Source organism: Aquila chrysaetos, chromosome 11 (genome assembly GCF_900496995.4).
Source record: "Aquila chrysaetos chrysaetos chromosome 11, bAquChr1.4, whole genome shotgun sequence".
Taxonomy (NCBI): domain Eukaryota; kingdom Metazoa; phylum Chordata; class Aves; order Accipitriformes; family Accipitridae; genus Aquila; species Aquila chrysaetos.
In genome coordinates this window covers 33,181,507-33,204,633 of record NC_044014.1, presented here as the reverse complement: position 1 = coordinate 33,204,633, position 23,127 = coordinate 33,181,507, and the positions used below count along the sequence as shown (strand labels likewise).

Here is a 23,127-nt window from a genome sequence, read left to right as displayed (position 1 = left end):
CTTTCCTGTCCATGCTTTTTATATACTAGAAACATGCTTTTGTTTTCTAGGAAAAAGAATTAAGGTCCCTGGAAATTCTAGCACTGTAGAGTTGGCAAGATAAATATGCATGAATATTGGTAAACTGCTGCTTCAGATCACCTGTCACTGAGCCAAACAAGTAGAATTAGATAGTATCTTAATTCTTAGGCCTTCTGCGGAAGGCAAATAATAGGAGTATAAGGTCTGGCTTGGCAAATGTGGTCATTAAACTTCATTGGCTTCAGTAATATCCGGCACATGATGGCAGAAATATGAATAATTTATTTATTCACAGGCTTCATAGCAGTTGTTCTGTCAGTCTGCCCACACCAAATACCAAAAAAAATGACTGATTAATAATTGGTGTTTGCTGATATATGGACACTGACGGACATAATGTTTCTGGATAGGTAAGGAAGCTTGTGTACCACTGTAGCTGCGAGCTTCTTGCAGACCTACAGGAAAGTATCATTTTTGTTACCCAGAAGCAGCAAGGAGGTGTTGACTATCTTGATTTTCCAGCACAATCCTGTTACACAAACTTATGTTTGTCTGCCTCAAAGAAATTCTTCACACTGGGAGGAAGTTGCTCTAAGAAATGGAACTTTAGTTAGCTACACAGTATTTCTGTTTAGGTGGTCTTAAAATTGCTAAGAATAATGAAACGTACATCTGAAACTGTTGGCATAGCAATAGTTCTGCAGAATTGCTCTTGACTGTCACCAGTCTGTCAGGTACGTTTCATCTGCGAGCTGTTTATTCCACACTGCTACGGCAATAGGAGGGGAATTTGGTCCCACTCATAGTAATCTCTTTGGAACTTGAAAATGCTGTTAGCTCTCTAGCATGGATCATAGGGATTGCGATATTTTAAGGTGCCCAAATATTGAAATGTATTAACCTTAAGCTGTCTTCTGCTGTAATAATCATTCCACAACACGTAGGGCGGAGTCTCAGATGCAAAACTAAACTTTGCCGAGAAGTTAATATATAGGAAAGGGCCTCCCTGATGTTGCTGAGACAGACTGTGAATGAAGTAAAAGTGAATGTTGTGTTTGCTAGTTGAAACTAACATTGGAGGATCTTGTCGAGGTGTAAATAATCCTATACAGAAAGCACAAAAGAGAGCGAGAATGAATATCCTTTTGCTTATCACCAGGATCTTGAATATCCTTGAAGGTAAGGGTATAGCAGCTTTTCAGTTAATTCAGATTGTACTTCAGAGAGGGTCTGTGAGTTTTAATTCCTTTTCCCTGGATCATTATAAAAGACTAGGCTCTTTATAATTAGCTAATTCCCGATTAGGCTTGTGTGCACTAGATAATCTATTTCCCAAGGCAAAGCATATAAGACTTGTTTGCTCAAATGTCTTTTTTAAAAAAATCCATAAATTGCTGATGTCTAAAAATACTTTGAATTTCTTTATAATACAGCAGAAAGCGACTTAAATTTTATTGAACCTCAGTTTTGTGGGATGCAGAAATCATACTGTAATTTGCAGGTACTGTGCTTCTTGATAAGGGAATTTCATTGTTAGGGTAGTGTAATTTCTAGTAGTAAATGTATGTCAAGATTGAGGATGTTTAAGGGAACTTAAGAAAATGTCCCATTTTCTGGGAAAAGTAACATGATACAAGATATGATACTGTTAAGTTTTGGGGGTTTTTTTGATGGCATTGTATTTCAGTGAAACAAATGCAACCTAGAATTGAAAAGGTGACACAGTAGTTACAGTTATGTAGCTAATCAAACACAGACAAGTATTGCTTGTCTTTTAATTTAATTATCTGAAGTGTTTTAAGCAATCAGTACAGTTTTCTTGAAGATAATGTTTTGTCTTTTCCTAATTAAGGATAAATGAGCAGGCACCCTTCCTAGAGAACTGAAAGGTCTTCTTTTCAAGTTTAATTTGCAGCACTTGGTGGAGGATTAAAGCAATCTAACTAAATGGCCTCATTTAAATTTTGCAGCCACCTGAGAGATGGTAGACAGATGTGAAAAGGGAATTATCCGTAAAGCATGAAAGTTAAATTAGCAGCTTTCTAATTTAACTTTTTTAATTCGGAAGATTTCTTTATGAGACTTGAGCCTTTTTATTAGAGTTGGGATATCTTTTGATGGATCTGCAGTACGATGCTTGCTGTGAATGAATATATCATAATGTTAAAGACCATTTTTTATGCATGGAGTTATTAAAAAAAAAAAGTGTACTTTATTGCCTTTACCGTATATATTTGGCATAAAATAAATATCTTTGATGTTGACATTTGATACTAAAGCATAATGTTTTTTTCATTTGCAAGGTATACAGGTACACTGTTTGCAAGTTTCTTTTTTATGGGTACAGATACATGAATGAGATGCTGTGAATGCTTTTCTTAGTAAATGATGTTGGTCATAGTGTTTTTGAGATGTCTAACATTAGACACCTAAATCTACATATGGGCATGTATTATACACAATGAGTTAAATGTTTTGCTGTCACCAGGGTGAAATACTTGTGTGCTTCTTTGTACACCTAGGTGAGGGTTATGTCTCTGGTGTGCAAGAATTAACAGTATTTGAAAACTCTGGATTTGTGTGGTTCTGAATGGAGATGCACTCTGCCAGTTGTAGGATGTGAATTCTGATATTGTCACTACACTAGAAGCCCCTAAAAAGCCATGTCTCTGAGTATGTATCTTTTTGTATCGTTTTAATGTAGATCCACTTCCAGAAGTACAGCTCTGGGGCATCCTATTCATTTACAAAATCCTAAGGGCACTTCTGTTTGCATGAATTTAATGCTAGTTTGATTTTATCTTAAGTGTTTCTTAGTGAGGTTTTGCAGCTTGGGGAGTGACTCCCTTTAAGGTAATGCTTGCTGTGGTTACACAAGATATTTTCTGTACCTTGAATAAGTATGTTACTTGTTGTGTGTGTGTTGATTCTCACCAGGATTGCTGTGGGTTAAAAATGTTCATGGGTTTTTTAGTCCTGCCAGCTGTGTATAGGTCTGTGAAAAGAGAAACGGGGATCATAGTTTCAGGGAATAACATGAATGACTGAAATTCTGTGTCTTTACACCATTGTAAGACCAGCGGGTGGAACTGACGAAAACATAAAATCGCGGCTAGCAAAAGCAAGATATTCTTTTACAACTGTCTTGGAAAAAAAAGAAACCTGGTCTTGCAAATACAGAATTTAACACAAGAGTAAAACTTGTCTTAAGATGAAACATTGAAACTTGGAGACTTCGCAAGGCCTTATTGTCTGAATTGCAAGTCTTTAATAATAACATGTAGACAAGTTGTTCATATTGTATAGCCAGGCAAAACAGACTAAGTGCTGTACAAAAAGGTGATACAGACACAGTTAGTTGTCCAAATAGTAGGATGGGTATGTGGATGAGCGTGGAAGAAACAAAAAGCAGTATATCAAAGCAAGGATATCGGAATTCTCAAGGCAAAAACTTTTGAGGCAAAGATGTGTCTGTAAAGCAGATATGGCTTTATAAAATAAGTGTTATATAAAATAGACTAAAATGACATGACTGTAAGTTGAGATACAACAAAGCTTCATTAAAGACTGTAGTGGAATACCTGTATTCCAAACCAGGTGGATGGAAGCGAAATTCAAGATACGAGGGAATGCATGAATGCTATAATTATCTTTTTATCTTGTACTTTTGTAGCTACTGTTATGTGTTCATGTGTCGCTGCACAGAAGTGAAACTTTTGAGTTCACTTACTAGCACTGACCTTACATAACTGTTGGGCTGTACCTCAAGTCTTGTACATGAATAAGATGATGACAAAAATAGACTACAGTTTTCATTCAAAGAGGAAAAAACAGCTAGGAATTCTCATATTGAATTGGGGATATCAGTAAGATCTGGAAAAAAAATGCTGTGGTGAAGGTGGATGATGAGTGATTATTTTGTATCTTGTAACATAGACATTGGGGAAACTAAAGAAAATAATTTTCAAAAAACTAGCTTTTAGTTGGACTTTACATTATAATTTTTGCAGTTTTACATTGCTGACTACAGGTTTGTGCCATGTTCTATTTGTGGGTTTTTTTAAATATCAAGTCTTAAGTATGTGATTTAATAATTGTAACAGTTGAAAAATTCAGTTTGCTGCTCAAAATCGATAAATGGAAAAAAACCCCAAGTCCTTTTTAAGCTTATTTTATAGATTTCAAAAGGAAGGAAAAAAAAAAAAAAAGGCCATTTATCTAGAGAATGAAAGTTGGGGGAGGAAGGTGTGACCTGAATAACACCTTACTGCCAAGTAACTACTGGTGACAGGTATTTCTCTGGAGTTCACAAAAGTTGTATGGGTTACTTTGTATCACCATGGTATAGTTATGCACAGGAATGTAGTAAACATATAGATGCAAATGTATATAAAATTATGTTTAATGTGTGGTTGATTCAGGTCTAATTTTTTTTTTTTCCTCAGATTCAAGCACTCTTTAAGGACCAATGTACCCAATAGCTCATGGAAGAAAAAAATCAAATCAGGACATCCTTGGTTTCCAGGCTACCGAAATATGGAACGAAAACTTTAGGAAGTGTTTTGCAACCTATGCCGAATGGGACGGCTATTAGTTTAGCAGGCAATAATGGTGGCAAAAATTTTGGCAAGCACAATGGCACTGTTCGCATGTCTTCCTTTTCTTTCAATTGGAAAAAATCAAATAAATATCAACTTCATGATCAAAATGGGAGAGACACAAACTCTAAGCATAACTGTAACGAAAAATTAATTGATTCTGAGAAGTATTCTCAATCTCAAGGAGCATTGGGTAATGATGTGCTCAGGGTGGGTTTGAACAGTACTGCTTCAGTTGCATCAAAAGCAGCAAAGCAAACCAATATGTTTGTATCTTCTACTGAGGAATTAAACCCAAAGTCTTTGCCTGGACTCTCTAGTTCAGCAAAATTTGCCAAAGGTACCCTGTCAGGAAGGACCTCATATTCTGGACTCAGTGCTCCAAAATCGCATTTAAATGGATTTTACGGAAATAGACCAGTGGTAGGTTTGCAGAGACCTAGAGCTAATTCCAGTGCCACAAGGACAAGTTCAGGAGAAAGCCTGGCACAATCTACAGACAATAGCAAGGCTTTTTCGTGTGAAAAAATGGTAAGATCACAAAGTTTTTCACATTCCATTCAGAATTCTTTCCTTCCCACTGCATCTTTAACCAGGTCACATTCCTTTAATAAAGCTGTGGATCTTACAAGGCCTTATCATAGTCAAAATCTAGCTGCCAGGACATCTCAGAGGTCGACTTTGTTGTCAAGAAATGCACGTCAGTTGGATGTACCCAATGGAAATGAACCTATGAAGTACGGATTTACCAGGCCCTACTCCAGTATGTCAGCTCCTTGTTCAAAGAAGCCCCCACTGTCGAATGGATCTGGGTCAGCACCTTCTTTTGGATACAGATTAAGTCGGCCTTCTCTGCTGAAGCCTACCAGGCAGCGATTTGCTGGAAATATCGTGAATGGCAGCAAAAGTACAACTCCTGACACGTGCATTGTGGAGAACTCTGAAATTTCAACAAATATTAATAGAGCAATTGAGAAAAACAGTATTATAGAGAGCAATGCTCAAAGAACAGATTCTGATGAGGGCCTGCATGAAAGTATGGGAAAACATGGGTCAAAAGTCATGTGTATGAGCGATGATGGAGATGAAATATCTATATCTTCTTTGTCATCCTCTGAAAAAAATGATTTGAGTGAAGACTTCAGTGATGATTTCATAGATATAGAAGACCCAAACAGAACTATGCAAATACAGCAAAAGGAGAGCTGCCTTCAAGAATTAGAGCATGGGAGTATAACGTCGATCGAGCCGTTCACTTCTCTCAAGGAAAGTGGCTGTAATGCTGATGACTGGCTTGATATAAACGTGTCTGGTAAATACTTTGTTCTGTTTGAAATTTTAGGTACTAAATGAAGAGTCTGTAACTGTAATTAAGTTGTTTTATATAATTGCCCATTGCTTGTGAATTGTTTCTGAATGCCACTTAGCTCTATGTTGGCCCATTTGTTTTCTTCCAGTGCTTTTTCTGCATGATAGTTATCTTTTCCAAGCATGATTTTGAAGAGCTCTTTTTCTTTGGGATAAGGATGAATGATACCTCCTTTAACCACACTTGCATTATGGTTGTGGGGTTCTTTATATCCTTGCTTTGCTATTCATTTCTCTGGACTGGTGATCTTTTAAGAAAATTTCTCCGCCCCCCTCGCCTCCTCCACCTCTGTAGGCAGAGAACAGCTGTAACTGCTTCTAAGTAGTGGGAATAAGTGTAGGGTGTCTAATTAAATCAGTTAATTTATAAATAGGAATATCACTGGTTTTTTGGTTTTTTTCCTGACGCGTGCTATATTAATTCTTTAAGAATTCATGGAAGAGACAGAAGATGTTTTTAAAAGCCGTATTTTCAAGTCTCTGATGGGCTTCTCATAGTACATGCTTGTTTTGAGAGACTTTAGAGTCGAAAGATTGGATACAAAGGATATACTTTTAGACCCACTTACTAATATCTTGAAAAGATACAGATTTCTAGAAAGTAGCTTTTATGATGGGTGAATTAGTGCAGTGTAAAAGGCTAGCAAAGATGTAAGTTGGAAGGATGTTTAGTTGTAGCTACCAAACCAGCCTGAGCTGTTTTCTGCTCTAGGATAAATGAACAATACTGTAGAACACTTTCAGATATTTCTGTTACAGTACAGTTTGAGAAGTTAAAACACCAATAGTACACATCTTAATATTTGTACATCTTAATATTTATTTTTTGAATATTAGATTGTTTCTGGAATCTTAACTATTCTTGTTTTCTTTAAGCAGTGGATGACAACAGTGAAAGCACAAAGCATACTGCTGAGAATGTGATTTCTCCAGAGATGAATTACAGAGCTGGGTCCTCTTTTGAGCTTTCTCCATCTGACAGCTCTGATGGCACGTATATGTGGGATGAAGAAGGGTTGGAACCTATTGGAAGTGTACATCCGTGTGGAAGTTACGAATCTTCAGAAATGAACAGCATAGTATGTATTTATATGCATAACTTGCATAATTATAGTGCTTTGAGTTTTTTGCTTATTAAGTGTATTTTAAAAGCAGAATTACTGTATTTTTTTACTTGATAATTGTTTCCTCTTTCCTCTGTAGTTGATAGCTTTTTGAAACTTCTTGTTTAGGAGCTCCTGTTTCTGGATAGGTGACTTTGGATAGGCTATTTACATACTTTTTTTTCCTTATTCTCAAGTTAGGGCAGAACAGGTCCATCCTCATGCAATCTCATGGTAGTGCTCACAAAGAGTAAAAGAATTAACTTGTGCAAATGATAGGTTAAATATCTCCTACCAACTCTAAACCTAGGAGTGAAAAAAACAAGAAAAGAGCTATTCCTATCTGACTTCTTCCATTGTTTTGGTTCTGTACTGTACACTTATAGGACCCACTGTAATAGGACCCTTTTGAACTGAAGCTTATTTTGATTTCTCAGTTTGTTCAAGCGTAGAATCTTGAAGGTAGATACCTGGCTGTAGCTCACTGTAGCAGGACTCTTTGTGTGTCTCAAATGTGATACACAATATACATAACAAACTTTTTCTTACTGCTAAACTTACAACTGATCTGCAAGAAACATCATTCAGTCTGAAGAACGGATGGAGAGTTGTTGCAGTACTGTGACCCTCCAGCTGAGGTCAGGGAGCCAACCTTGGGATTTCAGTGGGTGTGAGGAAAATACTGTCTTTCCTTCATCACTTTTCACTGTTCATATTCCTTTATCTGAACAGACTTTTTAGTTAAGCAACTCAGAGTTTATTAACATGATTCTAACAATCAGAACTTCTAACAAAAAGAATTTTGTATATTCAATTTGTCATGCTTCGTGTGTTTCAGGTGTGTTAGATACTGTGTCACCACTGCCAATTTAGTAATGTAGATACCAGTTTCAGACTTGGACAGGGTTTGTGGAACCTACTCAGACTTTGATTTGTAATTTTAGTAGGGTTGTCTGCTGTAGCCCAAGAGCAGAACAACAGAGATTTCTCCTGAAAGTTGGGCATAGCTTTGTAATTATATTTTCATGTGTAACTACATACAAAGTCCTGATATATTTTCAGCTGCTTGTGGTATTGTTTGCTTTCTGTCTTAAATTATGATGTTGGGATGTAGTGCGTAAAAGAGTTTAGAAATGGTTATTAACTTTTTGTGGTAATTGTGGCCAGCTTGGAAAAGCAGTTTGAGACTTTTCCAGTATGAGCTTTGTAGCTTTATTGATCTTTATAGGGGACAAAAAAGTGTAATGTAGGCCACTGCAAAACCAAACACTTTTTTTCCCAGACACATGCATGCACATGCCAGGAAAAAAGGGAAGTTTTTAAACTTTGTCCATGATAAATTTTAAATATAAATATTTTTGATACATACAGTGTAATTTAGCAAATAAATGAAAGATGCTACTCTCCCATGCTTTTGGACTATGTATCTAGGTTTTTTTTGATACATGTGACCTCCATGCATTAATCTGTGTGTATATATGAATTGATAGTCAATCAATGTCCTGATTGACAGAAGCTGTTGTAAGCCTTGTGGAGCAGAGGTACATTAGAAGCTTTTGATATTTTTGTTCACTATTTTGGTTTATTTCTTCCTTTACTGAAAGTAAATAGCTTTTAGAGAGGCCTTAAAAATGGAAAAATGAACTTAATAGGTTTAAGGAAGTGGAGAAAGGAAGAGGTTGTAAGTAAGACTTACTGTTGAATCTAGAAAGTCATGTGTTTTTTCCACTTATTTTGATTTTTATATTGTCAGTGCTGTTCCAGAATTACAGTGCTTGCTGTACTGTGAATTTTTATCTTAAATGAGAGAAGCATCAATAATATATCTTCTATTTTTGCAAGGCAGAAATGTATTTTCAGTTGGCTTTGGTTTTGAGGGGAAATTGTAGCTCTGAAATGTTTGTTGAATTGCCTTTTAGTGGTGTTTTTTTTCCCCTGTGCTTGTTTTTGGTAGAAAGCATGATACATTTGATTTCTTTAGCTTAAAGATTAAACACTGATTGCTTTTAATTTGAAGATGCAGAATAATTTCTGATACAGTTTTTCATTATTTCTGAAGGATTATGTTCTTGGGTAGGTTAATGTAAGCTTTTGTTCCATGTTTTTCCTTTTCTCTGCAGGCATTGAGTATAAAGACAGGTTAAAAAAAAAAAACAACTGAAGGCGTTGAGAATAATTATTGTGATTAGTCAGCACATCAGATGTCTTGACTGCTGGGCGTTATGTGATCAAGTTACATGGTTTCTGTCCTCTAGTATGGTGTGGATAAAAGTAGTTAATATCTGTGTGTCAAAATCCAATTGATAAGAGTCAGATATAAGAATTTTGCGTGCTTGAGCTAATGCCAGCCTGACTACCCCTTGGAATTAATATTTCCAGGGAAATCTCCAAAGCAAACGGTTGGTTCTGGAGTTTCCGTGGCATCAGGCTGGAGTGAGTAGAAGCAACGTAGCTGAATAACAATTCAGGTAATTAGATGGTGAGTAATTGGTAGCGTTTAGTGCAAAATTCACCTTTTAAAATTTCCATCCTGCTGTTGTATTGTTAGTCTTTAAGCTGTGTCATCCTTAGTATCAGCAAATATTAAATGCTTGTCCTAAATTTTTCTATAGATGGTAGTGCAGCTCTTATTGGGTAATCTCAGATTAGAAGTGTTTTGACCGTCTTTGAAAAGGCAGCTTTTGCAGAGATGATTTTAACTAGGCTTCTGGAACGGCAACCAGAATAGGAAGACAATGGAAGGAGCTTGCTGGCTACTCAGTCTTTTTATCTTTGCTTTTCTCAGTAGAGGTTGGCTTTAAGGACATGGGCGGGGGGGAGGGGGGGGGGGATAAAATAAATTTGGCCACTTTTAGGACAGTCCTTCTGTTCTTCACTAACTGAGCCAACAGCTGTGGAGAAAATGTGCAATCCAGTGTTGGAAGTTTAGAAGTTATACAAATCTAAACCTCTCATAAAACAGTGCCATGGGGACTTACAGCTAAGTAGGACATGCGTGGGTTTCTTTGAGACCTTGTCAGGATGAAAATGTTTTTATTCTCTAATTGTGTAACAGAAAATAACTTCTTCCACTATCCCTACTTTTGTTTCATTCCAGTTTGGAAAGCAACAAATCAATTGGTTAACATTCTAAGAATTGAACTCCTTTCAAGTTTTTAAGCATTCATTTCATTGGTATTCCTTATACTCCTTTCAACAACTGGTCTTTGCTGCTGAGCAACAAATCGCTGATAGTATTTCTGCTCAATTCTGTGCAAGAAGACTGAAGCTTAGGAAGACAGTTGTGATGGCTCTGTAAATTAGCAACATAGACAATATTTGTCTATATGTATTCTCACTTAATGTTTAGCCTGTACTGTTTGCTCATGTCCCGTGTTTCAGCTACCTACTTTAACACCTAGCTGCTTTACTGTTTCATGACAAAGCTGCTCAACAACATGAGGTACACTTTCTGCTGTGTTTTGTTTGCGGTTTTTTTTGTTTGTTTGGTTTGGGGTTTTTTGTTTTGTGGTTTTTTGTTTTTTGTTTTTTTTTGTTGGGGTGGGTTTTTTTGGTTTTGGTTTTGTTTGTTTTTTTTTTTTTTCTTTTCAAGCAATTTAATTTGGGCAAATAGGTTTAGACAGGAAACTTACGAGAGTTCTCTGTTTTATCAGGTCATATCAAGTCCCTATCTTAGAAAAAGACAAAAGAGATCAGTCCTCTGACCCCTTTTTTCTGTAGGATCTAGTAATTTTACAATGTTTGTGCTATGTTAATTTTTGGTGAAATAAATAAAGCCAGTATTTTGGGTATATACAGAGTGAGCATCAATGTAATTATAAGGATATAGGATTATAGAATAATACTTGAAATCTGGCTTGAAGAGACAGATGGGTTTTAGGTGCTTTGCTGAGAATTTAATTGCTCTTGGGATGAAATCTGGATCTCATTGGAATGAATCTGTTTTGTCATTTATTGACATGTGGCCAGAATTTTAGCCGGAGTGTGAGATAGTTACATTTTTCTATTTTTCTCTTCTTCCTAGGTAATTTTTGAAGTCTCATAAGATTTCTTTTTTGCTTTGTTTTTTTTTTTTTTTTTTTTTTTTTCCCTTTGTGATTGAAGCTTGGGAAAGGGCAATTCTGAATTACTTTTTGAGACTGGGCAGAATGCTTTCTGGTTCGAGAGGCATAGGTACTCACAGTGAAATATGCTGAAATATGCTCTACTTGGAGAAAGAGAAAATAAGCTTGCTAAAATAGCATTGTTTAGTTCAGTCACTAATGTCTTACAGTAATTTAGTTATTTACAAATAATTTAGTGTTAATTACCTTAATTTTTTAATAATTTACTTCTCAAAATGACTTTACAGTAAGCTTTAAATTGACAGTTTGATTTCTCAAGTGAGTAATTTATTATGTGAATTCAAACTTGTAATGTGTGTATTTCTAATACATTTACTTCTGTAGAGTGAAGTGTTCTAGGTATTGTCTTCTACCCATCTTCCTTTCTTTAGTTGTACGTTCTCTTCAGGAGCTTGATGCCAAAGCCATAGTTCTTGTTCTATGAGAAGCTGAGCTTTTTAAATTTTGGACTGTTTTGTTACATCTGTAGTAAAAATACAAGTGCAGGTATGCTTAAGATAATGTAAAAGTATAGAATAAAACAGCTATTCAGATAGGATTGTTTTTAACTTAGTATTCGGGAGACTTTTATGAATTGTGAATCCCTTAGAGGTTACCATTTGAGATAAGATTCCTGCTGCCCCCTGTGTTTCTTTGATGGAACTATGTACTACTATGATAGAAATGCTGAAATTATTTTGGAAACGGTACAATGCTAATTCCAAACAGGTAAATATTGAGTCTTCATACTGTACTAGCAGCACTATGTAATAGCCATTGGAAGCATTTTCAGCACAAAAGCTTTCTGAATTAAAAGCAAAGTTTACAGACTTGAACACAATTTAAGTAGTATACTGAAAATGAGTTGCATTCTTATGAAGTTTTTCATAAGAAGCGATGGTTGATTTATTGAGGCATTCAGTATAGAGTATTCAGAAGGTCTTGTGCTTCATTTTCATCCATTTAAGAAGGTGTAGTGAAATTAAGTATGTATATTTTCTTGACACAAACATTTCTTTTTTTGCTATAACTTTCTAAAAAGAGCAGCGTTGAAATGAGCCCTTTAGGTGCAAGCTAGTTACGAGAAGCACACATAAAAAGCAGTTTCTATCTAATGAGCTAGCTGAAATATGATTCTTTTTTCTGCTTTTCATGTTGTAAGTGAAGTGTCTTAAGCTTTTAAGATGCTGAAGATAAATGTAAAAGAAAAGTTAAAAAAACTGCTTTGATGTAAAATCTGCATTTTCATATGAAAGAATATATACACATATAATTTTATTATTGAAACAAAGACTCTTAAACTTACTTGGATTTTCATGGTATCTTTAAGTAAGCCATAACTGAAACACCTCGATTTCCAACATTTCAGGCTTTTTTCTCATCATTCTTATATTTGCATTTCTGTCTGCAAGTTGATATTAAAATCCTCCATTAGCAAAGATGTTCCAGTCAGCAAAGACTTGTACACCATTCAGCTTTCTTTTTTTTCCCCAATAAAAGACAGAATTAACTGAATATTTTAGTTCACTGAAAGACTGAGTGTACTAGCTATTAGTTTAGAAAATAGTTCAATGATCTATGAGTAAAGATATCCCAACTGCTGATATGCCACACTTTGTGACCTTGAGTGAGTCTTATGGAGTCTATTTTTAGAATGATGGATGAATTAAAAATGAATAGTAATACTTGGTGTTATCATCAGTATGTATTACATTATTGATATATTTGTGGCTCAGCAAAGAACAATAAAGATCTTTCTCAAAGCAGAGGACAGCATTAAAAAAAGACACTTGTATTTTTTTGACAGTCTGTACTCAGCCAGAGTTGACTAATTACATTTCCTCCTTTGTTAGAATACATGTCTTTTGGCTAGCAAAAGGTTAAGCTAATACAGAGAATTAATTGCATTGTGTGCTCCTATGATGCTTCCTTGAAGTAGTTTCTGTACTTCAACTGGGCAGTTCCTTAAGAAAGGTCTGAATTTGTTCTGTGCCTGAAACCAAAGGATGGTTTCACCTCAGTCAGTGCCATTCTGACTTGAATTCATTATGACATTAATAAATACACACTTCTAATCTTGTGGTTAGACTTTTTTTTTAAATTTATTTCTTTGCTAGAGAATTTGGTACAGTGACAACTAATTACATGAGTAGGTGTCCAGTACTTCAGTGAGAGAGTGAGGTTGAAAGGAAGGAGAAGGCATTATTCTTGTGGTATAACAATAATTAAGTATAATGGCTCTAGTCTTGGGGAATCTTGTCATACATATATTAGACTAATTTGGATTTTGAAGTAGCTGGTCCATTTTTGGCACCTGAAGATGCTGCCTAACAAGCCTGTGAGACCCCAGACATTTGTCTGTCTTGCTGCTGCCTAGTTTAACTGGCCGCTGCTGTGACATAACTGGACCACAGAGGAGGAAACTAGGCAATCTCTCCCTATAGGTATATGAATCGATACTAGAATTCATTAGTATGTCAGTGTAATGAGACTGTTTGTGAGACTGTAGTACCAGTGTAGGGGGAGATAGTTTTATCTACCTATAACCTAGAAAGTATTCAAACAAAGCAATGATAAAGGCACTTCAGAAATCAACTGATGCAGACATGTAAATCTGTATAGGCAATAATTGAAATTCTCAGTGGCATATGTCTAATCGGGTGTGGACACACTGCAGAAAACAAAAGTATCTGTGAACCTCCTGGGAAGTGACTAAGAGCAAACCCAGAGGGTATCAGATACTTTGCAATTTGTATTGGTACCTTCTACATTTCCCTCTGTGCCCAGCATACTGGAGACCATTTTTATGGGCAGAGCTATATAGCATATAGCATCACTAATGTGGAATGGCAGCATGGAGTTCTATATTTTCTGCTTTTGCTCAGAGAATTTTCATTTGTCACATTCATCACCAAAGAAATCCTGTCCTGCAGGATAGATTCAATAATTCATTGGTCCTTCACACTCCTTTACCTGGAAGCCTGACTTTTGGGTTTGTAGGCCAATATTTTTCCTGGCAAGAGACATCGGAGTAGCCCAGGAAGTCTTCTGTGAGACTTTAGGTTTTACAAATGCATTCTAGAAAATGGCAAACACCATGTCTGAATTTTACTTGTGATATAAAAGGATTTCTTGGAAATATATTATCTTGGTAAGCTGCCATTTCTGCTTAGGATGTCTATGTGAAAGAGCTTTGTCTTACTCTGTTTTCTATTATAAAGTGGTTCAAACTTCCTGCTCAGAAATATAGTGATTCTGGGATTGGAATCTAATACAGATGACAGCCTTGAAAGACGTTATTCATTGGCATGCATCTGTGTGTCACTTCTCTGAAGCTGGTGTTGCTGGTAACAACCTCTGTTTAAGCTCATAAGGTCATGTCCAACTTCTGCGCTCTTTTGTGCTGACATCTTCATGCCATGTTCCACCATCTGACAAAAATGACGCTGACTCACTTGAATTGTACTTTTCTAACTTCATAGTTTTCATTAGGTCAATATAATTGCTCTCACTTTTCCAATATTACAAGTATAGAAATCTCTGGCATTTGTTTTTCATATCCTCAGTATCTAAAAAGCTTTCAGTTATGCCTGAAAATTTATATTTGGAAAACATTAGACTGCTTGTTTCTGATTTCAGAGCCTGAAAAGTCAGTGTCACCTTTTTGTGTTTAGTCTCCATTATGAACAGATAAGATTTTGTCAACATAGTAAATTAGTGGGAGAGCATCCTTGATTAACATGTCTACACTTAAGCTTTTAGTAGAAAACTGTGCAACTGCTACGTAAAACTCCATCTGTATTATTACTTAATACAGAACTAAGAGTACAAACTTGTTTTAGTATGTTCTGTTAGCACGGTTTCTCAACCATTCTTTTGGCAGAGTTTGCTGGCAGATGGTTTTCTGCTCATGGCAGGGGAAGGAAGTCCCATGAAAGTAGAGACTGATTTTAGAGGTGCTGCCTTCAGAGTGAAAATAGCCATCATCTAGCCTCCCACCACTGCTCTAGTCTTCAACTTCAGAGCTTAACTATTACAGCAATGGGAGGTAGTGAGAAAGTGAATTACTTAATGAGATGGCGTTTCTGTCTGTGTCTTGTGTGATGTACATGTCCCTGCTGTCAAATATTATTAGGAGGTTATATGACTATATTACAGGGCAGAAACCTCTTGTGATGTTGGTTTGAGAGGCATGACATTTTCTGAACAAGCTTTTACGGCAAATTACCTTTTTTCCTTTGGGATGGGAAAGCATATGTGCCTTTGAGAGCTGCTTGATTCAGAACTGACATAGTAAATCTTATCATGCTGTTTTGGCTGGTAAAATCAAGTAAGGCAACTTCACTTGTACTCCTGTGTTTCATTTGTGGTAGCCGTTAATGACAGATTTGAATTTTTATGGTGGAGAGAGGGAGAGAGAGCAGCAGCTGATGTGTTGTTGTGTGAAATATGAGAATAAATACTGGTAGAAATTAGCACTTCTTTTATTTCATAAGCCTGTAAATGATGTTTCCTGTATGAGTTGGTAACTGCATATCTGGTGTTACATTTTAACGTGGTTTTATAGCTATTCCTTTTCATTTTTTTTCTTTATTCTATCAAGTAGCATCACTTTTCAATAACAGAAGGCCTTCAGAATTACTCTAGTGTACTATATCTAACTGTATTGCTGAATTTCTAAAAGTCTCACATTTTGTTTTCTTACTCCTAAGAAATCTTCAAACCATTATGAGCAGGTAAACGTGCCCAAAGAGAACAGTAGTCTTAAAGTTGGAGTATTTATAGTTATCAGTATGAACAAGAAAAGCATTTTTTTAAAAAATCTGTAAAACAGACACACATCTAACCCATCTAATCAGGTTTCTGAACATTTTATAGATAACTTGATTAAAACCGCCTAGATTGGCACACAGTTTCCTTTTACTTTTCCTTTTTACTTAAAACTGTGTCCTAATAAGTTATAGGAACATTGGTGTTGAATCTTTCTGAATTATCTTCTGTTGCGAACCATCAGAAATTTAGAGGAGGGGCAGTGTCTTATACATGCTGGGGTCAGTTGTTTTTGTAGTACACACAGGCTTGGTCTCTCTGGATGAAATGTGTACACCCAATTTCAGTCTTGCTGTCCTCACAGTTCTAAATGTGTGATGCGCTTTAACTTCTTTTCAAGAACACTTAACATTGCATTCAGGCCCTATTGATACCAACTGCAATCTGATATCACCTTATAATTCCTAATTGTCATCTTCCTTGAGACTGGAAATTTAACAAAGCACCTTTTTTCCACGTATGAGGTGGTGAAACAGTAGTTCAGTGTTTCTGTGTTCTTTGTTCACAATGTTGAAATGTATCAGGATACTGTAGTGAGACTTTACTTTTGTAACAGTGCAAGTGAGAGGACGCTTCCAGTGTTGTTAGTTCATTTAGAGATTGGTCAAAATAGAATTACTCAAAAATAGTTAGGACGTATTTGAGGATTGTTTTGTTTTTAATTAGAAACAAGTATATTAAGTTGACTATATAAGAATAGAACACATTAATGCTGTGTGACAAGTTGTATTCAGATTACCCCCCAAATCTAGGTAGGGTATAATTAAAAATTACTACAAAGAGGAAACTTAATTGATCTCCGGGTAGCAGCCTGGCCAATGGTGTTCCTTTGAATTTTGAGGTTATGGTTTGGTGCCTTTCTCAGCTGGGAGTTATTGGAAGCCTCCCTATTTTCCTTTAAGCTGAACCTCACACTATTAATACAAGTGCAAGTCAGTGGAGTGAGAATCATTCACAATTATTTTTGCCAGTTAAGAGTGTCTGTAGCAATTACATATTCTTTATAGGTTAAAATGCTCCATTATTTGTAGGTAAACTGTAAAAGTAATGCTGAACTTCTGATATCGGTAGACTTTTTCTGAAAACAGACTGGAAGCAATGAGTAGAAAGGACTGGTCTTTTCCTCAGCCTCTGCTACTTCTATGTTACTATTTATGCTTACTGCTGATGGCTTTCTATCATTGTGCTTGATAGTAAAATGGAAACTTTGTACTTAAAAGCTTCTGCCTATTTAAAAAACAAATTAGAAAATGTTCTTAAATTTTTCTGGAGTTCTGTAGGAAGATGATCAAAATACTTCCCACCCTCCCTGTTCAGTTTCTTTTTTGTAGGCTCATTATTGGGTGCTAGATGGCAGTCAAGGAATGCTTTTTGTGTCTGCGGGATTTAACTTGTGCTGTATGTTTGAAAAGTGCTGTTGCTTATGAATTGGTGAAGTCTCCACAGAATGGTTAATATTTCTATTTTTCCGCTTTCTCTCCCTTCATCATGCTATTGAATTTCAGTTTGCTTACACAGTCTAACATCTGATTTTTTTAAAAAAAAAAAAATTTAAAAAATAAGGCAGCAAGCACAGCTGCTTCTTGAGATATAGTGGGTCATAACTCAACCTAACAATTATTTCCTGTTTACTTTTGGTAAACCTAGGTAGAACATACAATGCTTCTGTAAAAATGTTTTCAAGAATAGTAAATCTTTATTTAAGACCGTTACATCTACTAGTTAAACATAAAATGTCTTGGATTTTCAGAACAAAGTTCTTGTTGTATTAGTGTACACAGCAACCTTCTGTTACAGAGCATGAATACTTGTTTGGATGTTGGTCTTAATTATTTTTAATGTGACTTGCAATGTACAGCATTTAAAATAACTCCCTTCCTATCCTGTTTTTGGTATCCTGCAGAGTTCTATCCTTTCTTTTCCCTGTGTGGTTTCCTTTGTTCTTATGACTTTGTTTACAGTGGGTTTTTCTTTTCAGCCCTGTAGTATGGTGTATGCCTTCCTGTGTCTTTATCTTCTGTCTCTGTTTTTTGCCTTCACTTAACGGTTCTGTTCAGTTCTTATTTAACGTTGCCTTTTTGGAGACCTGTATTGAATTCCTATTTCTTTCTTTATCTCTTCTTTATCTGGGGTGTTGTCAAATGCTGAAAATAGCATTGAGAAAGACCCTGGAAGTCTCCCTCTTCTCTACTGTCAGCCTTGAATCATATTTGACTTTTGCAGTTATCCTTTAGCTGCCCTCCAGATGACTGATTTACGCAGTCTGTTTAGTGTTTGTTTTTAAAAGCTACTTCCTTTTTTCATTCTTCAGGTACCTGAAATGATACTTTGTTAGTTTCTGTGCTAGTCTCAAACTCTTCACTTCCCTTGAGTTTTTTGGACAGATTCTTCTGTAGTTCTCTCCCTTTGCTCATGTTTATCTTCTGCTTGTTGAACTTTTTTTCATCTTTTTTTAATGGAAAATCCACAATGTTTAATTTTTAGCATCTTGCCAGAAGAGATGCAGCATATGCAACTGCACTGAAAACGACTGTGAAAATGTCTGTGTAATTTCATGCATCCAAAGCTGCTAATTTTTCAGAGCATAAAGCACATCTAGGTTTTATTTGCAAAAGAATGTTTGAAATAAGAAACAGTGTCCTTCTTTTAGTATAGCATAAGACTTGTAATACACTTTGACACTATAGAGACATGAATCACTTTCAGATGCAAAATAGTACAGTTTCTTCTCATTTCAAATATTAAAGGACAGAGAATCATATAAACACTGTATATTTTTGTTGGTCTTCCAAAACTATGCCAACTCACTGCAGTGATCCCTACTTTCAGTCAGGTAAATGAACTCTTGTAGACAATAAAAGGCATTCTGTTTTGAAAGTACAACCACATGTGACATTCGAACACTACAATCAACACCAGAAGCATCCAGCAGGTAGATCTTAACAACTGCAGAGACATGACTACTAATGAAAAAGTAGTAGTAAGTTTCATCTGGGATACTCTGATGCCTTAATACTTTTTTTATGTTAGCTGCAGATCATACAAAGAGAATCAATATGAGTAACTGATATAAAGGTTTAAAATAGTGTTGCTTATGTTAATGTAATATTTCTTTGTGGGTATTTTTGTCATACTGGCAGGATTATTGATGGATTTTTTTAAAAATAAAATTATTTAGATATACCATTTTATGTAATGAAAATGTAATGGAAGAAAAGCTGTTGTACTGTAAAAGAAAAGAAGTCTAGTCTATATTTTTATGTATGTGGAAAAGAGAACTTTTCACAATTTCCAGTGACGCTTTTTGTCAACAAGAATTCAAATTGTGGAGGAATGATTGCAAAGGCTTTAGTTCTCCTCAGTTAGATTTTTGGAGTACTTGCCCTTCTGATGTGTCACAACTAAACCCTCCAGTTTATGCAAAACAAAGCATATAAGGTAGGTTCAGTTTGAGAGTAAGTATTTTTTGATGTTCTAAGGAGACATACCCAGGTTTCTCTTCACAAAACTAGTTTGAAAGCGGTCCATTATTTTGTGGGGGTTTTTTTGTTGTCCAGAACTAGTGTCCTATGAATCAATTTCTAGTTGATGTTTTTGTAATCTTCATGCTCTTTTTAATAGTTTTTCCCAGTAGATCCTGGAAGCTAGGTATCTTGTAGCTGGCCTCCTATTCAGCTCCATCTTTGATGCTTCATGTAATGATAGGACTTCACTGTGCAGTTGGGCTGCTGAGATATGTATCAAGGCTGTATTGTGATGTTTTTCTTAACTTCAGAAATAATAAAGTAGATGAAGCTTTGCTTACTCTGTAATTCTTAAGACTGTTGGACTTGAGGAAATTTTTGGCAAAAGGTACAATGTCTGTTTAGCTGTCTTATCAACGGTTTTGTGAATAACATGATCTCAGAAAGCTTTGGCTTTTTGTTGCTAAGTGATAGGATGGGGAATTTCTGGAAATGATTTGTTGCAATAAAAAAATACAACTAGCGGTACAATGTACTACCATAGTCCTGTTCTAAAGGTCCTCTTGTGCATGAGACAGGTGTGTTGAATTATCCCTCTGTACAGGGGTTATTCTGTCCTTTTGGTGCTGCAAACATGAAGACTCCTACTGCTGGGTGAATGAACTGAATAACTGCCTTGAAACTGTCAGGTACTTGTTAGAGCCTTAACCATTGGACTAGAAATTGAGCTTTTGATCCCAGCGTCAACGCCTACATCCTCTGTTGTTTCAAGAGGCTTTTTTTTTTAATAGGAGGACTTGCTTTATGATTACTCTTTTCTCCTGTGCGGTATTAGGCAAAATCAATATTGCTAAATTTGTAGTAATATATTCATTGTCATAGCATCAGACTCATATTAAACACAGTATCATGGCTTCATTGTCATGCTAACATAGACATCAAACATTTTATTTAAAGAGGGTCTCTTTCATAGTAGAAAATGAATGAACGTGACATCTGACCAGGATGTTTGACTTTTTTTCTTTCTTTTTTTTTTTTTTTTTTGATGGAATGTCATAGGGACATGTGTCTGCTTTAAATGATTTAGTGACTTTGACAACTGCTTTTTTAACTTTACAGAGAAGTATGTTGTAACACAGAGATGCTAGTTTTAATAAGACTTGGGGTTTTTCATGTAAAATTGTATTTTAAAAAATGTTTTTCTTGTAGTAATTATCCAAATGACCTATAGAAGTAATTCTGGTATTTTGGAGATTCTGACAGAATTCTATTCAGAGGGCATTTTATTTATGCTCTTTTTCTTTTTTTTTTTTTTTTTTTTTTACTTTTAGGATGATTTCAATGTAATTCTTTAAGCCATTGCTTACATTGCTCTGATATGTTAATTAGTTTATCAGTAGCTTCTGAGTTTGTTATCCATGTCCAAATTTGGCCCAAACTGAGATCTCGATTTCAGAGAACTGTCAGAGAAATTTAAATGTCAAGCTTTCTTCCAGTATGTGTCCATGAGATCTTACTAACTTAAAAACTGAAGAAAAAGTTTTAAGTGGACAAATGACTTTGCTTCATCTTTCAACAATTTCTGAGAAACTGTTTACTCTTACTGAAAACCAGAAATCAGCTTGAGTTAGACGTAGAAAAACTGAGCCTAAAATTTGGCCATAAAGAGTAACAACATTCAAAATAAGTAAAGCACCTTTAACTAATGGAAGTCATAAAATAACCTTGATTTCATAGTGGTCATTACTGATACTTGCTATAATAAATTTTCATCAAAAGGAATACAGCATGGTACTGTAAGAATATCTAACTACAAGTCTGAAGTCTGATTCTAACCTACTGGTCATTTGTGTGTACAAAGAGATTAAAGTATAACTAAATAAGTGGAATGTGCTATAACGTGCTGTCATTCCACAAAGTGACCTGTAATTACTGCTGTGTTTTTTTAAGTAAACAACTTTGAAAATATATACTGGAAATAGCCTAGCATGTTTACCTTTCATAATATCCAACCAGATTTAACAGTAAAGTTTTTACTAAATTAGATTACCTTAATGTCACGTAAAGCTTCTATAAATGCATTGTCAGTAACCTGGGCAAGTATTATGTGAATACTAACATCAGAACTAGGCATGCCAGAATGGTATTTATATACTGATGCTGTAGATGACACATGATCTTTTGCTGCCAAATTTTGAGCTTGTAGACGTACTTTCTCTAGTTCCATTTTTCTCCCCAAAGCAGTGATATCTATCCTTTAATATTTTTGTTGTTTGAAGTTTTCAAGGAGTTGTAATCTTTTGTATTAAATGATCTACGCGCATTGCTCATGGTCTTTTTTGAGCAAGAAAGTAAAGGATCAAAGAAATTGTGCATATAGGCTTAAAATATAAGGATGTTGAGCAAATCAAACTGAAGAAATTTGTATGTGTATTCAATTTAAGTAATCACTATGGAATACTTAAATTGTATGTGAGTTTTTACTTCCATTTTCCACTGACTTCAGAAGTGCATGGTTATTATTGGAAGCAAGACCTAACTCACTAAACCAGTAACAAAAATAGTTCTTTTCCTTTAGCAGCCTACTTTTTAAAGGTAAAACAAGCGAATGAGGTCTGAGATCTTGAATTGTGGAAAAAGGTAAAAAGTTGTTCCTAATATTCACCAACAGTTCATGACTACCTCAATGCAGTTGCTTTTCAAGCAAGATAGCATACCTTGGCATGAAAAGAAGGGTACTAAATTGGTATTTTGACCTCAGGCTCTTCTCAGTTCTGTGAATGCTCTCTGAAATTACGTGTTTGAGGGTTACTTGTCTGGAATTGCCTTGTATTTCTGCACTAGCCCCAATGCCCCACTTCTTCCTTTTTTGAATCACAGTGTAATATACCTTGTGTCATAAGCTTTCGCTGGTCTGCATCTTTCATGTTTAATAGGGAGGAAATGTAGACATCTATCTTTCTAATTTGGGCACATTGTTATTTATTTTTAGTTGCATTATATACTTAGCTTGAGAAATGGGAAAGCTGAAAATCAGGCTTCTTGCCTAGGTCTAACTGTTAAGCTAAATTGAACTTAGGTTGGTGGGCTGAAAAAATACTGCTCTTCAGTGGACGAGAGAGCTTATGATGTATGTAGCATGAGGAATTTTTAGAAACTGAACTTTTCAAAAAGAGTATTTTACTATCCAGTTAATTATGAGGGACATGAATTTATATTGAACTTTAAACTTGTTCAGCTTCAGCAAAAATAGCTTCTCTACAGTACCCCAATCTTCAAAGCATTGGTCTTAACCTAATATTGTTATGCCTCTTGAGAAAGAGATTCTGAACTCTATGTAGCCAACAGATTAGGCAAAACTCCCAAGCTGTTTTAGGTGAGCTGTTGGTGTGTGCTTGATTAACCTTTGGTAAGACATAGCACCTGAGAGCAATCGCTATGGAAAGAATTTGTAAAACTTGAAGTAAACTTGCTAAATAGGGTGTAATTGTTTGCCAGCCTTACCCTTGCCTCCCTGCTTAGTTTTCTCCCGTCTCCTTATGCAATATGAATGTTCTCAGCTTACTTGGTTCTTACACCAGTAGTCGTAGATCATCTGTTTCTCACCTAATGCTTTTCCTGTTCTATTGCAGTAAGAGAT

The 23,127-nt window shown here is 35.6% G+C and overlaps 1 protein-coding gene across 7 annotated transcripts in view; it reads left to right on the top strand.

The window, feature by feature from the left end:
- Window positions 1-23,127, top strand: part of CCSER2 (coiled-coil serine rich protein 2) — a 75,914-nt gene that overhangs the window by 10,047 nt on the left and 42,740 nt on the right. For 4 of the 7 annotated variants that reach the window (XM_030030022.2, XM_030030023.2, XM_030030025.1 and 1 more), the window contains 2 exons: window positions 4,467-5,931; window positions 6,864-7,066. In XM_030030022.2, coding sequence (XP_029885882.1) covers window positions 4,506-5,931; window positions 6,864-7,066 — 1,629 coding nt within the window. In that variant the 5' untranslated portion in view covers window positions 4,467-4,505. The remainder of the gene's footprint in view (window positions 1-4,466; window positions 5,932-6,863; window positions 7,067-23,127) is intronic. The other 3 variants (XM_030030024.2, XM_030030028.1, XM_030030026.1) reach the window with 1 other exon arrangement.